The sequence below is a fragment of the Rhincodon typus genome, chromosome 31 (genome assembly GCF_021869965.1).
Source record: "Rhincodon typus isolate 14 chromosome 31, sRhiTyp1.1, whole genome shotgun sequence".
In the NCBI taxonomy this organism is placed as follows: Eukaryota; Metazoa; Chordata; class Chondrichthyes; order Orectolobiformes; family Rhincodontidae; genus Rhincodon; species Rhincodon typus.
The window spans coordinates 18,360,286-18,376,354 of record NC_063362.1 but is presented as its reverse complement, the minus strand read 5'-3'; the positions used below and the strand labels follow the sequence as shown (position 1 = coordinate 18,376,354).

The 16,069-nt window shown below is 40.4% G+C and overlaps 2 protein-coding genes and 1 long non-coding RNA gene across 10 annotated transcripts in view; 1 reads left to right on the top strand and 2 right to left on the bottom strand.

The window, feature by feature from the left end:
- mthfr (methylenetetrahydrofolate reductase (NAD(P)H)) overlaps positions 1–4,064 on the bottom strand; it is a 19,464-nt gene extending 15,400 nt beyond the window's left edge. The window contains exons 1-2 of one of the 6 annotated variants that reach the window (XM_048614961.1): positions 1,627–4,064; positions 1,137–1,216 (exon numbers count right to left, since the gene is read on the bottom strand). The gene's annotated coding sequence lies outside the window, so the exon portion shown is untranslated. The remainder of the gene's footprint in view (positions 1–1,136; positions 1,217–1,626) is intronic. The other 5 variants (XM_048614963.1, XM_048614964.1, XM_048614965.1 and 2 more) reach the window with 5 other exon arrangements.
- Positions 1–16,069, top strand: part of clcn6 (chloride channel 6) — a 97,289-nt gene that overhangs the window by 31,752 nt on the left and 49,468 nt on the right. For 2 of the 3 annotated variants that reach the window (XM_048614960.1, XM_048614959.1), the window contains 3 exons: positions 6,414–6,473; positions 8,724–8,789; positions 15,590–15,655. In XM_048614960.1, the coding sequence (XP_048470917.1) occupies positions 6,414–6,473; positions 8,724–8,789; positions 15,590–15,655 (192 nt within the window). Of the gene's footprint in view, positions 1–4,197; positions 4,419–6,413; positions 6,474–8,723; positions 8,790–15,589; positions 15,656–16,069 lie in introns of those variants that run through there. The other variant, XM_020514217.2, reaches the window with a different exon arrangement.
- The window catches only part of LOC125486638, a 26,309-nt gene continuing 23,331 nt past the window's right edge, over positions 13,092–16,069 (bottom strand). Inside the window, exons 2-4 of the long non-coding RNA XR_007265267.1 lie at positions 14,729–14,787; positions 14,531–14,640; positions 13,092–13,292 (exon numbers count right to left, since the gene is read on the bottom strand). This is a non-coding gene — a long non-coding RNA (uncharacterized LOC125486638). The remainder of the gene's footprint in view (positions 13,293–14,530; positions 14,641–14,728; positions 14,788–16,069) is intronic.

Here is a 16,069-nt window from a genome sequence, read left to right as displayed (position 1 = left end):
GGTTCTCCTTCACAGATGCTGCCAGACCTGCTGAGCTTTTCCAGCAACTTTGTTTTTGTTCCTGATTTACAACATCCGCAGTTATTTTGGTTTTTATTTAGGGTTTAGAGTGATATGGGCCAAATGTTGGCAAATGGGATTAGATTTATTTGGGATATCTGGTTGGCATGGATGATTTGGACTGAAGGGTCTGTTTCTGTGCTGTTAATCTCTTTGACTCTAGACCGTAACTTTGTATTCCTTGCACTGTTCTATCACCCTACGTTCTTTGTGTGGTATGACCTGCCTGTACTGCATGCAAAACAATACTTTTAACTGTACCTAGGTATATGTAACAATAATAAATCAAATCAAACATTGAGGTATCCTGAACACGCAAGCCAGAGATGGCAGGATTGCTATGAGGACAAGCTGAAAAACTACATTGAATACATTTGGCAATTTGTATTGTGAAATGATTAGATTAACAGTGAAATTTTGCCAAATTATTGAAGAAATAGTTCAGTGTAGATGGTAACTATTTCTTCAGTAATCTCAATTTATGGTTTCTATGAAACAATTCTTCAATAATTTGGCAACTTGTCACTGTTAATCTAATCATTTCACAATACAAATTGCCAAATTAATCGAATGCAGTTTTTCAGCTTGTCCTCATAGCAATCTTGCAATCTCTGATTTGCGTGTTCAGGACACTTCAATGTTTGATTTGATTTATTATTGTTACATATACCTAACTCTCCATCAAAATCCCCTCATTTTTTCCTACTGAACTTAGCGCAGTTGGTAAATCTCTTCCTCAATATAAATAATCTGCCACTTCAGACTTCGTCATCTTCTGTGCTTCATATGTTCTCGTTGCTCTCCAAGCTAAACAAACTCTTGTTTCCCTAAAATTGGCCTCTCGTGTACTTTTTGTCCCATCACATCAGCCTTCTTCACTTCTGACCAGACCAGAAGTGAAAGGTCAGTGGACTCCAAGCTTTAACTCTACTTTCGTTCCAGAGCCGCTGAGTTGTTCAGCAATTTCTGTTTCGTTTCCTTTTTTTAAACTGGTTTTGTTATTTTAATGACCTTGTCTTAGGTACTACAGAAATTGTTATAATAATGTGCTGAAGGAAAATAACCTGTCAACTCACCTGGACTGGCCTACTTGTGACTTCTTCTGCACACTACAAGCCAGTGTATTGAAACGGTGACAAATGGTGCGAAGCAGCATCTACCGGAAAGATCAAATAGCACAATTTAAAAAAAAAGATTGTCGAGGAAACTGGAGCCTTCTGCTTCAGATCTTTAAAGTCCTGTTTAACCACTGGAAGTGATTTTGGTTTAAGGATTCATTCTACTGAGGTGCCAACGTTACAAACTGAGTTTAACTGTCAGAGAGGCTGCAGTTTTGATTAAAAGAGGATGGGAATGTCAGTTTTGTTACAATGTTTCTGTCTCAGCATTGGTACAATCAGACAAACATTTAAAGTATACATCGGGACAGGAAATAGCAGCCCAGAGGGAACGTTCCTTTCCAAACGGAGTTCTTCATTCCCGAAACACTGCTGGGGAAAAGAGAAATTTACAATTCAAACGTTATTTGAAAATGAATGGCACAGTACAATAAACAACGATACTCACACAAAGTAGCTTATCGCAACATAACAGCGTCAGTCTCCAAAAAAATAGCGAAAGTAACTCAGAAATGTTACCAGAGAAGCGAAAATCCTGGGTGAATCAGTGAATAATGGGCTTGACGTGCTAGCGAGGATGAACTGACATTTCCGCCAGCCATGAAATTGTGAAGTAAATATTTACTTAACGGACCATATCATCATGGGAGTTCAAATTCAACTGCGTCCTTCTCCAAGTGTTCTGAGAAATGGGCGTGGTTTGTAGAAAGCAAATTTGTGAAGTTAGGGTTTGCAGCTGTTTTAGTTTCGGGTCCTGTTCTTCGTTGCTGCGTTCAGACAATATCATTAATGTAACATTTAACACTTGATCTGAGAAGGTGCCTGGATCACATGGTTAACGGTAAAAAGACGCATTTAAACCTCCAAATAATGCAGACAAATTCAGCGATACCACTGAATGGTTCTTCCCCAAGTCAACAACGCCCAAAAGCAGTTTGAAAGTGACTTCATCTGAAACGTTTTCTGGATAATATACCCAACTCCGAGGCAGACTCACATTGTAGAATAAGGAGAAGCCGAGTTAAAGGATCCAACCTAAGGAACAGATGGTCGAGACCTTGATCCGCCTATCGCGGGTACAGCACCAAAAGAAGAATGAGTGTCAATTCTATACCGGGAATGAAACAGAAACACTCTTACAAGGAAAGCAACCCTCAGTATAATCACATTCAGACCCACCAATACAAATCATGTGAAAAGTGACCTAAAAAGCGTTCAGAGAGACATACGGCCTATCCTTTCTGTGTCGGCTCTGAAAGAGTTACCCAGTGAGTCATTGTTCTTCAAAGCTCAGAATATTTCCCCCTTCAAGTAATTATCCTATTCCTTTTGTAAGTTCTTATCGAATCATCTTCTGCTACTTTCTCAGGCAGTAGATCTTTCCTCATGTGGACTTGTGAATGACTTGAAATCTGTATTCCTTTAGTGCGCGAAATAGTTTCTACTTATTTATTTCATTAAAACCGTTCACGAGTTTGAACATTCTTCTTAGTATCTCTCGTCTTTTCTGCGGTACTAAAGTTTTGTATCCCTGGTACCGTTGTAATGATGTTTCCTTTGCTCCCTCATCAAGGCCTTTGAGGTATGGTGCCTACAATTCTCAGGCTTAGACATTGACAGCACGGAAGGAAGCTATTCGGCCCACCATATCCATGCTGGTCAACAAAGATCTGACAAAAGTAATCCAATTTTCCAGCTTTTGGCCCTATTGCATTGGAGGTAATGCAAGTGAATGCTTAAAAACAGCTTAAATGTTCTGAGAATTTTTGACTTAACCACACTTTTAGGCTGGGGAAAAATTCTCCTCAACTCTCCTCTTTTACCTTAAATCTGGTTACTGAACCATCTACTAATGGAAAATGTGCCTTTCTATCCGTTCTAAGCCCTAAATCTCATACACTTCCATCAAGTATCCCATCAATCTTTGGTGCTCCAAGGACTACTTCAGCTTATCCAATCTTTCCTCACAGCTCAAATCCTCTACTTCAGGCAGCATCCTGGCAAAGCTTCTCTACGCCTTCTCTAGTGTAATGTGGTGACCAGAACTGCATGTTGTACTCCAGTTGTGACCCCCGTTTAATACAGTTCCAGCATAACCTCTTTGTTTTTGTATTCTATCCCTCAACTAATAAAGGCAAGAATTACACATGCCTTCTTACCTATGCTGTCTATCTTCTCCACTACTTTCAGGGATTTGTGGATATACACACCAATATTTCTCTGACTCCAGGATCCTGCCATTCATGGTGTAATACCTTCCCTTGATATCCCTCCCCAAGTGCATTTCCTCGCTTTTCAACGTTGAATTCTACCTGTTATTGCCGTGCCCAGCTGACGTCCATCGATATCCTCCTACAATTTATGGTTATCTCCTCACAAATAGTCACAAATGCTCCAGGTGAGGCCTAAACATTAACTTATAAAGCTTGAGCAAAATATCTTTGCTTTTGAATTGTATGTCTTTATTTATTCAGCCACGTACGTTTTAAGTAACTTTTTATATTTGTCCTTCCACTTTCAGAGAGAACATCCATCGAGTTTTCACTACTCCTTACTCTTTAAAATTGTACAATTTAAATTTATACAGCCCTTCTTCATTCCCTCCCGCAAAATATAATACCATACGTTTGTTTCGATTAAATTCCATCTCTCACACGTCTGCCCATTTCACCAGTCTATCCTGAAGTCTGTTACTATCTTCTTTACAAACTTCATGATTTACTGTTGGCGATGTCTTCACTGTCAGTTCAGAGTTGGACATGCAATATAGCATAGACTTGTTCTGCAATGCATGTAATAATTGAGCCTTACGATCAGTCTGAAGAAAAGCGAAAGTGAAGGGTAAGACCATCAAGTCTAAGGAACCGCTACTGAACCCCCTTTCAAAAGTGTGCACGCTTCAACACGCACGCGCAGTGCGACATTTATTGGTGACGTCGCATGTAGACTTTATGATGTAGTGTCTGGAATGGTGCGCATGCGTAGAATCAGCGTACATGCGTAGTTGTTCGCAGTTACGGGTGTCACCAAGCTGTGTCTCCTGTTATTTGTGGACGCGCGAGATCGGAACCCTGTCTGTATCGTTAGGTCCTGCACACCACCCCGCACCCACCCCCCCCCCACCCCACCCGTGACTGGCAGGCCCGGCGCACGTGACGGGCGGGGGTGGCGATGGCGAGCGGCCCATGTTTGCGGTACTGCTGCTGCGGGGAAAGAGAGGGCCGTAGCCCGGAGGAGCTGGTGAGCGGGGAAGGGGCGCTGGCTGTGTTATTTCACTGCGAGCTTTCCTGAGTTCACCACAGGGTCTTTGTGGGCTTGGCTCCGCTCCTCTTCCCTGCTCTCGGATCATCACCTGGTTGCCTCACTCCGATACTGCCCGGTCCCTCACAACTACCTCCTCTTCCTCTCCTAATCCTGGCCCTCTGCTTTCCCTACTGCTTATATACCATATTCATTTCCATAGCACCTGTTTCTTCTTTACCCATTGTTTGATTTTTTTTTCTCTTCGAGGGGAGAATCACTGGTATTGTCTTCAGTTCTCCGTATCCAGACGCATGCATTTTTCAATCGGGGTAACTGAAGACAGAAACAAAAACAGAAGTTGCTGGAAAAGCTCAGCAGGTCTGGCAACATCTGTGAAGAAAAAATCAGAGCTAACGTTTTGGGTCTTGTGTCACTTCCTCAGAACTGAAGACAAACCCTTGGCTTATTTCTTCCTTTCAAGTTCAATGACCAACTATACTTTCACCTCTCTATTTCTGTGCATGAGACTACTACTCCACAAGGTACCACATAAAGTTAGAGCTCATTGGATATTGAGGATGGGTTTGCAGATAGGAAAAATAATAAGAAGAAATGGGTCATTTTCAGAGCAACAGGGTGTAACAAACGAACTGTTATAAGAATCAGTCTTTGGGCCTCAGCTGTTTACAGCCTAGATCCAATAGCATGGGTGAGGGGACCAAGTATAATGCTCCCAATCTTGTGACTGATACATTCCTGCCTATCTTTGTAAGCTGAAAGGAAGACTGTAAAGGAATACAGACTGTTAAGTGATCATGCAAGAAGGTGGGGTATGATGTGAATTTTTTTTAAAAGGCAAAGACCATTCAGCGTTGATATTCAGTGATATTTCAGGAATATTGTGTAAAAATCTTGAAATTAATCTACATGAGGAAGCAAATATTTTTTCAAAAGGTGGATGGAGAATTGTAAGGAAAACTTTCTGGAATTATGCTTGAACTGGGAAGATGTTTCCTTTGGTGAGTCTAGAACTGATAGTCATCATCTCTGGGCAAGGAAGTAACCATTTTGAACTGAGGTGAGGAGTAATTCTTTACTCAGCGTTCTGCATGTTGGAATCCTCAACTGAAAACTGTTTGCTCAGTTAATGATTATTTTGAAGACTGAAATTGATGAATTTTGGACACTAAAGGAATTGAGGAATTGGGTACAAAAGGCGACGATGTAAAGTTTTAATAACTCTTCATGGACCGGAGTGAAGGGGCTAATGGGGAATGTAGTCAATTGTCCCGAGTTCAATAATGGAAAATTCTTGGGCTTGGAGATGGAATGGATTTGTTGCAGAAGGGTAACACATCAGTATTGTCATATTTCTAAATGTTAGGGTGGGAAGAGAGGGTTTTGAAGGTTCCAGTGCTTGGTTAGGCAGCTGACTGATCATGACATTGCAGTTTTTCAGTTAGTGCCCAGATTGATGAAGATATGGTGAAAACTTCGTATTTTTCTCTTGGCTGCCTATAATTTGGCCACAGATATGATGCTGTATTAATTCTGATAGAAAGGAAAAGATAAATCCCTATTGATATTAATGTCACTTTTAAGCGAGGAGGTGTGATACATTCAGTTCCTTGAGTTTGTTCAGTTGGTTCATGGTTGATCTGTACTTTAACTCAATTTTCCCCACTTTTTCCCAACATCCTTTGAAACCCTTACTCAACAAAAATCTGTCAATGTTAGGCAGGAGAATTTCAGTTGATACACCCTCGCCTCCGAGTGTCATATGAAAGTTGGATCGTAAGAGATTAAAGCAATGGTGGGAAGGGGAAATGCAGTCTATTATGTTAGATGCTCAACTTCTCTAAAAGCACTTTTTTCTCTCACTGCTATTACCAAAGTTCTTGTTTTATGTCAGGCTCTTGGAGAAGAGATAACAAATTGGTTCTTGATTGTCAAACTGAATGGAATTAATGCAGTATTTTTTATTCATAACAGACTATTCTGGGAGAGACACATGAGGAAGAGGATGAAATTCTGCCAAGGAAAGATTATGAGGTATGTAAATGAGCAAGGCAAGTGTGTTTACAATAAACCTTCATTCATTCCTATATGCTGCACCTGAACATTGAATACGTTGGTAGAGAGGAAACTAGACTGGTGAGATGCCCTTTATTGTCATTCGTTTCATTTTCTTGCTTATTTTTGAGTTTCCCAGCAGACGCCATTACCAATTGGAAGCTCACACAGACTGATGGCTGCTTCTTTTCTGGTTTGTAATGCAACTCTGTTTGAGGTTTTTGAGACATTGTTAGACCACACGTGATTTCACTGTTTGATAAGTTATCAGGAGCTCCCTCTTTGTTCAACAGCGGTTCTTCCCAATGTTCACTGGTCCTGCGTAGGACCCGGGGATATGTTCTCGGACATGTTGCCTCAAACAGATTAGTTGTCTTTCTTAAATCTGCTGGTGTACAATATATCACACTGAATGTGGAGGAACACCTTAAATTTATGTGTTCCATTTCTTTTGATTGCAGGATATGAATATCTCTGAAATGAACATTTGTTGCAAACCCCTAATTGCCCTGATATTGAAAAATATGTTGTATGAGACTAGTATTGTAGTAGATGTTGAAGGCAGGCTTTCTCGTAGCTGTAAGTTGTCTAATATCCATACAGGCATCAGATTACAACATGATTTCAGAAGAGCAGCAGTAGTGAATCTAAGTAAGTTATGTTTTTATAACGTGCAACAACGTAACCTGGAAGTAGAGTATTCCAAAGACGAATGACCCTTTTGAGAGAAAAATTCTCCCCATCTCTGCTTTAAAAGGAGACCTCTTTTTCTTAAATTGTGTCCCCCTTGTTCTCATCTAGGAAGAGGAAATAACCTTCTAGAATCCACCCTATAATTCCTGCAGGATCCGAAGTTTCAGCAGGATTACCTCATTCTTCTAAACTCCAATGTCTATATGCCCAACCTGTTCAACCTTTCCTCATCGGATAAGCCTCTCTTCCCAGGAAGGAGTTGTGAACCTGCTTTAAACTGCTTCTCATGCAGTTTAAATATAACACAGTATGGAGCTGGAGGAACGCAGCAGGCCAGGTAGCATCAGAGGAGCAGGAAAGCTGACATTTTGGTTGGGGACCCTTATTTCTGAAGAAGGATCCCAACCCGAAACGTCAGCTTTCCTGCTCCTCTGATGCTGCCTGGCCTACTGTGTTATCTCTGAATCCAGCGTCGGCAGTTCTTCCTATCTCTCATGCAGTTTTACCCTTTTTCAAATGAGGAGACCGAAGCTATGTATAATACTCAAGATATGCTGTCATGAAGACACTGTACAGCTGCAGTAAAACATACTGGTTTTGTAGTAAACATCAGCATTCGTTTGTCTTCCTAATTGCTTGCTGTACCTGTAGACCTCACTTTTTGTGAACCCAGATCTCTCTGTGCCACCTAATTGTGTAATCAGTCTCCACTTGTATAGTTTTAAGTTTTTCTGTTCAATCCTGAAATTGACAAGTTTGCATTTTTTCTACTTTATACTCCGTCCTCCACAGTTTTTTCCCACCTCCATAACCTATACGTATCCCTCAGACTCTATCTTCTCTTCACCACTTACTTTCCTTGTCATCTGTAAATTTAGCTACCAGAAATTTGGACCCTTCATCCAGGTCAGTAATATAGATTGTAAATAGCTGTGACATGTTACCTGGAGAAGATAAATTCAGTGAAATTAATCTGGAATAGAATTTGAGTATCAATAATCGTGATTATGAAATTACCAATTGTCAAAAATCCAGCAGGTTCACTAACTTCTCTAAGGGAGAGAAACTACCTTTACTGTCCAGTCCTGATGTGACTCCAGACCAACTGCAATGTAGTTTACTCTTGCTGCCTTTTGGAGTGTTCTTAAAGCTCAATTGAGAAATTCAGCTAGGCTATATGCATCCAGAAAAACACATACCCTGGGAATGAGCACATTTTAGCAGTTTCTCAGTTCAGTTGACAACAGATTTATAAATGACCTGAATCCCAAAATTAATCCATGACTAAGTAAGTTGCTGTTTTTATTTTATGTAAAATGTTGATCATTATGTTGTATGCCAGTGTTTTGACTCTGACTTTAATCAGTATTGAACCTGGCACTCTGTTCGTTAACTGTACTCCAGATGAAATCCTGCGAATTTCATGATTGAAGTTAAATGACAACAAAATCATAGTGGATTCACATTTTATTCTGCATCACTAAATGTGTATTTTTCTTTTTCTGGTGTGCCTGATGGTTTGTTTCCTCTTCGCAGAGTTTGGATTATGATAAATGCATCAATGAGCCATATCTGGAGGTGCTCGAAACACTGGATAACAAGGTATGTTGAGAAATTGCTGTTTAATTTTTTCTGTTTTCTTCTTTCAACTTGCTTTGCTCCAAGGAGAATGACCTCAGCTATTCCAATCAAATCTTGTAGATAGATTTCCTTATCTCTGAAGCCATTCTGCTAAATCTCCTCTGCACCTCTCTGGAGCTTTCATGTTCTCAAAATGCGGTGATCAGAGCTGAAAGCAGTACTCCAGTTGAGACCTAACCGGAGCTTAGGTTCAGCACAGTTTCCCTGCTTTTGTATTCATTACCTCTATTCATGAAGCCCTAGCTGCTATATGCTTTGCTGATTAATTTCTCAATCTGTCTTGTCACCTTCAAAGATGTTTGCACATGAACCCTTGGGTGTCCTTACCCCACAAAGTTTTTAGAACTGTATCATTTAGCCTTCAGTAATTGTTCTGCTAAAATACTTCATCATGCATCTACCTGTATTAAATTCCATCTGATATCTGTCTGCCTGTTCTGCAAGCCAATCTATGTAATAGTATCATTTGGCAAATGTTGAAATTTTGCTTTAATTCAATGTGCGGATATTTATACATGTTGAAATGCAAAGGTCTTAGTGTGGTATACCATTATCTGCAATCTTCCAGCCTTAAAGGCGAGTTTTTATCACTGCTTACTTTACTGTCCTTTTTGTCAGTTTTTGTACAATTTGACACTTGTGCTGAGAAGTAGGAGGGTCTATTTTGATAACTAATTTTTTTGTGATCCTTTGTCAAATTCTTTCTTGTCAAATTCAATATAGACAATATCAGCGCATTCCCATCAACTTCCCTGCTACTGCATTGAAAAGATCATTCAGTGAATCATGATTTGCCTTCTTCAAATCATGTTGGTTTTCTTTAATTAACTCAAAGCTATCTAAGTGCCTGTTGATTTTCTTTTTCTGATTATTGTTTCTGAAACCCAGCCCACCATAGGTGTTAACCTGACTGGCCTGTAATTATTAGGGATGTCCTTGCATTCTGTTTTGAAATTGAGTGACAAGTTTGTCACTTTGCAAGACTCTGGTACCTTTCCCATATCAGAGGAAAATTACGGCAAGCTTTTTTGCAGCTCCCACTTCCCTTCACAACCTAGATGCTACAGAATGGACCAGACAGCTTATCCAGTCTTGAGCATGACCAGCCTTTGTGCATTCTGCCAGTCAATTTTCACTCCATCAATCATTTATATTTCTGCTTCTACTGATGTATGTCCAGCATCCTTTTCCTTAGTAAACACCTATATAAAGTACAGTAAATATGTGTTTGCATGTCCACCCTTACTTCAGTTGCCTTTCAGTGACTTTGAATCTAGTGTTTGGCTGACCACGATTTTGAAAAGAAAAACACGAAAAAAAACTAACTTCCTGGAGAAAAAGGTTGCGCTATGTATGTATAGTCTGTCATTTGCAAAAATCACCGATTGCAACATTCTGAGAACATGTGCACCCTGAACGGTGGGACTTTACTGCACTCAGTAAGAATTCTAGCCTTGCCCTCTGCCTCTAAACATATCTTTTAATTCTAATGGGTATCAACCTGCTACTTACTGCCTACTTTGTATTTAGTTGTTGGTAGAAGATTTTTGGACTCTTTTATGTCAAGCGCCATTCAATTCTCATTTTTTCTTCCTCCATCTTAGCCTACTCTTCACTTTCTCTCAATTTGCTGCATTTAGCTTCACTCTTTGAAGAATTCATCAGATGTGCACCATAAGTCCTTTTATTGTTTCATCATATTCTTTACCAACCTTGTTATTCAAGGAGCGCAGTTTGGTTTTCTTGCTTCTTGTTGAAATGTACCTGTGCCTGAAATATCACTTTCTTAAAAATCAGCTAATGTTTAGTTATATGTTTTCCTGTCAAAACTTTGGTTCCATTTTAATCTGGCTAAATCTCTTTCTCAATGCATTGCAGTTAACCCTCTTCCAGTTTAAAGTTAAAGTCGGAAGTCACACGACACCAGGTTATAGTCCAACAGCTTTATTTGAAATCACAAGCTTTCAGAACACAGCTCCTTCATCAGGTGAAGTGTGAAAAGAGCACACAGACACAGAATTTGTAGGTAGAGAGATCAAAAGATCATAAAATGGTGTGAGTGGAGTGTTGAATAATAAGTCTCTACAGGTGACCAGGAGTGCTAGATGGTGTGAGTAAAGTGTCAGCAGCTGAATAACAAGCGAAGGGAAGACCTATAACCTGAATAAATGAGGCAGAGAGATAATTGCAACAAATTAAAAATCAGGTGTTGTTACAGACAAACTAAATGACTGGAATAACATGACAGGTATAAGATTTGCATGCTGAGGGTCTAACCGAAGTAATAAGTAATCCAAAACTAGTTAAGGTAGTGAGATCGTAACAATTTATCAAGGTGGTGGTGTCAAAACAGGACAGTAAGGAAGGTTTTACAGATACAGAACAGTGTGGTGGGGTCACATACAGCACGACATGAACCCAAGATCACGGTTGAGGCTGTCTTCATGGGTACGGAACTTGGGTATCAGTTTCTGCTTGGCGATTCTGCATTGTTGTGTATCTCGAAGGCTGCCTTGGAGGACGCTCAGCTGAAGATCGGAGGCTGAATGTCCTTGACCGCTGAAGCGTTCCCCGACTGGGAGGGAACATTCCTCTCTGGTGGTTGTTCCGCAGTATCCGTTCATCCGTTGTCGTAGCATCTGCATGGTCTTGCCAATAATAACCATGCCTCGGGGCTTCCTTGCCTGCAGCATGTGAGATAGACAACATTGGCCGAGTCACATCTGTGTACGGGGTGGATGGAGTTCCCAAGTATGATGGTAGTATCCATGTCAATGATCTGACATGTCTTGCAGAGATAGCCATGACAGGGTTGTGTGGTGTTGTGGTCGATGTTGCCCTGAAGGCTGGGTAGTTTGCTGTGAACGATGGTCTGTTTAAGGTTTGACGGTTGTTTGAAGGTGAGAAATGGAGGCATAGGGATGATCTTGGCGAGATGCTCATTGTCATCAATGACATTTGAAGGCTGCGGAGAACATGGCCTAGTCTGTCCATTCTGGGGAGTATTGGACGATGAAGGGTACTCTTATCGGTTGTATCCTGTGTCTGCCTTCTGAGGAGGTCATTGCAGTTTTTCACTGTGGCACTTCAGAACTGGTGATCAATGAGTTGAGCACCATATCCCATTCTTATGAGAGCGTCCTTCAAAATCTTTAGGTGTCCCTTGTATTCCTCCTCATCTGAGCATGTGCAGGGCTTGTCCCTATGGGATGGCTTCTTTAGTATGTTTAGGGTGGAAGCTGGAGAAGTACAACATCGTGAGGTTGTGGTAGTGAGGTTCTGAAGTGTCTGTCCTTGATGGACATGCATATGTCCAAGAATGAGACTGATACTGAAGAGTTGGCCATGGTAAGTCTGGTGAGATGAAACTGGTTGATATCGTTAAGTAGTTGTTTCAGTGATTTCTCACCATGGGTCCAAAGGAAGAAAATATCGTCAATGTATCTGGTGTATAGTGTTGGTCGGAGGTCCTGCGCAGCAAAGATGTCTTACTCGAACTTGTCCATGAAAATGTTGGCATATTGGGGTGCAAATTTGGTCCCCATGGCTGTTCCCTCTGTCTGGATGAAGAACTGGTTGTTGAAGGTGAAGACGCAGTCGAGGATGAAGCAGATGAGTTGTAGGATGGAAATTAGCAGTTGGTATTCATTTGTTGGTATTGAGTACTGAAGTAGTTGCAGCGATGCTGTCATCGTGGGGGATGCTTGTGTAGAGTGCCGAAATGTCCACTGTGATGAGGAATGTTCCTGATTCAACTGGTCCATGTGTGCTGAGTTTCTGTAAGACATCTGTAGTGTGTCGTGACAGAATCTGGGCGTTCCTTGTACAATGGGTTTCACGATGACATAGCCAGAGATGTTCTCTCACAGGGTCCCATTGCCTGACACAATGGGGCGTCCAGGTGTTGACTTTGTATTTTCAGAAGGCAGTAGAAGTCTCCTATGCAAGAAGTACGCGGGATGAGAGTGCGTAGAATATTCTGAAGGTCTGTATCAAAGGTCTTGATCAGTCTGTTGAGTTGAACGGTGTATTCTTTGGTGGGATTGGCAGGTAGTTGTCTTTAGTGTTCCTGGTTGTTCAGTGTCGGTATGCTTCTTTGCAGTAGTCCACTCTATTCTGTTTGATAGCTCCTCCTTTTGTCTGTTGATTTGATGACAATGTTGTGATTGGTCTTGAAAGCATGGATGGCATTGCGTTGTGCTTGGGTGACGTCCTGCACTATCTTGAGCGTGGCTGATGAATCTGGCATTAACGCATCTCCTCCTGCTGCCTTCAGCATACATGTTGAGCCTAGGGCAGTGGCCTTCTGAAGGGCTCCAATTTGACTTTTTCTTTGGTCACTGCAACACGGATCTCTGTCAACTGGTTCTGGTTGGTTGGTTGTCTCACTGGGCTCGCTGCTGACATCTTGGGGTTTGTGGAAGAATTCCCCGAGCCTTATTCACCTGATGAATTCCTCTGTGTCTGCCGCGAGTTTAAAGTTATACTATTATTCTTTTCCATTAGTCATTTAAACGTTATACAATGATCATTCTTACTAAATGTTCCCCCACAGACAGTTGGTCCACCTGGTCCACCCCTTTCCCTATCACCAGATCCAGGCAATGCCTCCTACCCAGTTGCATAGAGAACATACTGGTCAAACAGGAAGTTCTGAACACACTTAAGAAATCATAATATTATTCTGATCTTTCTTTGTGTGATTAGTATTATCCACAATCGTCACACTATAGTTCTTTCTCATTGTTGCTATTTCACTGCAGATTTGGATCCCTGTCCCTCTCTCCCAATTATTGGTTTTCAACTCTGATCAAATGGATTCTGTTCCTGACACTTCAAGGGACCTCTTTCTTTCCAACACTGCAATGCCTTCCCTAATCAGCACTACCACCACCGCCTCCCTTTTCAATCCCTTTATTTTCTGAGCACTTTGACTATTAAGGTCCCAATCCTGGCTATTTTTTAACAATATTTCTGTTATAGCCACTATTCTGGAAAAATAAACTCAAATTTTTCTAAAGATGTTTTTAAAAGAAAAGTAAAGCTTAAGTCTAACAATTAATCATTGGATAGTATAGCATGTATGATTTTCTTAGGCTAGTTTTGTTTTCATAGTTTTCTTAACTGCATCACATAGAAATCCAGTTGTATCTGATTGAACAAGGCATACCTTTGTGAAGTCTCTAAAAATAATGTGGGAATGGGAATGTTGAAGCACTCTCTGATCTCCTGATTGCTACTTCTGGTGGGTGGTCATCTGTTGGGTCCTGAATGGCCCACAATTTCAAAATTTCCATGAAATTTGTACATGCTTGATATTTTGAATTTGCAGTCAGTTTCAGCAAGTAACTAAAGAAAAATGCTGACAGTTTTCTGTTAGGCACCCCCCATGCCACCCTTGCATCATTCCAGTCACACCTGTCCTTATTTTCTTGTCATGAATTCCTGTGCTCCCCATGTAGAATGGAAACGACATCTGTACGCAGTGCTAGTTTTCTTTTGTGCCCAGTTCCAGAAGCATAAACAAAGAATCTAGCAAGTGGTTTTATTTAGTAGAGTTTTTAACCCAAGACCTTTCTGGCATTTGAGGTGAACAGATGATCTCATCTTACTATTGATAGAAACGCAAGGGAGCTCGCCTTTATCTGAGAATCTTTACCTCTAAAACAGTTCCACTCAACAACAATTATTTGGTCACTTACCTCGTTGCTGGTTGGGGGTCTTGTAGAATGAAAATTGGCACTGCTTTTCTGTGCATTACAGAATTGAACTGCAAAAATTCTTCATTGGCTAAGAAATGCTTTCAGGCATCCTGAGGTTGGTAAAAGTTCTGATTAATATGATGTCTGCTTTTTCTGTATCATGTAATTGTATGAACAGATATCTAGGTGACAGTGTACCTTTTCTCTTCAAATTGTTGAAAAGATGATGCACCATTGTCTCTCAGTAATTGAAAATTCTACAGTTTAAAATAAATAAACTTTAAAAACAAATCAAATTACATTTCACAATAGTATGATTAACTTACATAATGATATATTGAAGCATTTAATTTGGTAGCCTCATCCTTTCAAAAAGTTTGATATTAGACTGATAATTTTGCAAAGTTTTGGGGTCTGGATTTGGAATATCTGAGTGTGCAGTTGACTGTACTGAAGGAATATTTGTAGATATTCTGCCATCTGCCACAAATGTCTGTTCTACCATTTACTTCAATTATTGCTGATCTGTATCTTGACTTCATTTAACGCCCTTTAACCCTTAATGCATTTGTCTTACAAAAGTCTATTGATCTGTTTTGAAATTGAAATCCATACCCTATTCCCCCCTGTACACACACTTAACAGTCTTAGGGGAAAAGGGTTTGAGGTTTCCACCACACTTTACTGTACCTTGCACTTCTTGAAATTGTCTCTTTGGTAATGTGATTTGAAACAAATATTACCAAGCTAAATTAACCAAAGTGAAAAACAGGCAATGTTGTAAATAGGCTAAACAGCATCCATGGAGAGAATAGACATATTAAATTCTCAGTTACAGATTATGCCTTTAATGCACACCTAAATCATTAACCATTTCTCCCCCCAAAGAGGTTCACTGATTTTGCTGAGTGGTTTATGGGTTTTTTTGTTCTTACTTTTGAACTAAAATTAAACCAAAAGACCTCCTTTTATCATAATATACAGTACCCAACCCCTCTCCTGATAACCCTGCTGAATTTGCTTTGACTGCTGTGATTGATTTTTCTTTAATTTTGACAGAAAGTCAGAAGATGCGAGGTGGTTAAATGGATCCTGGTATTTTCTATCGGTGCCTGCACTGGTTTGGTGAGTGAGATCTTCGTTATGGTATGAAAACATATTTAACGTACGAGTTATGACTAGACCCCAGACAAAATCCCCCAAGTTACTCCAATACCCCAAATTGTTAACCACCTAGGTATGGAGCAAATAACTAGCTCCCTTTCATTATTCACCTGCTGCCTAGCTTAGTCACAACTATTTTAAAAGGATTCCTTCCTTGTGGGTACCTTTCACCCTGACCAATGAACTTTTGTGTTAAAAAGGAGTCAATTTAACCAGCTTTCTTGAGTTAACAAAAAAAGTGAGTTTAATGTTTACTATATGTAAAAAGAAATAATCTAAAACATAGAGGTGTAGAGCTGGATGAACACAGCAGGCCAAGCAGCATCAGAGGAGCAGGAAAGCTGACGTTGCGGGTCTAGACCCTTCTTCAGAAAA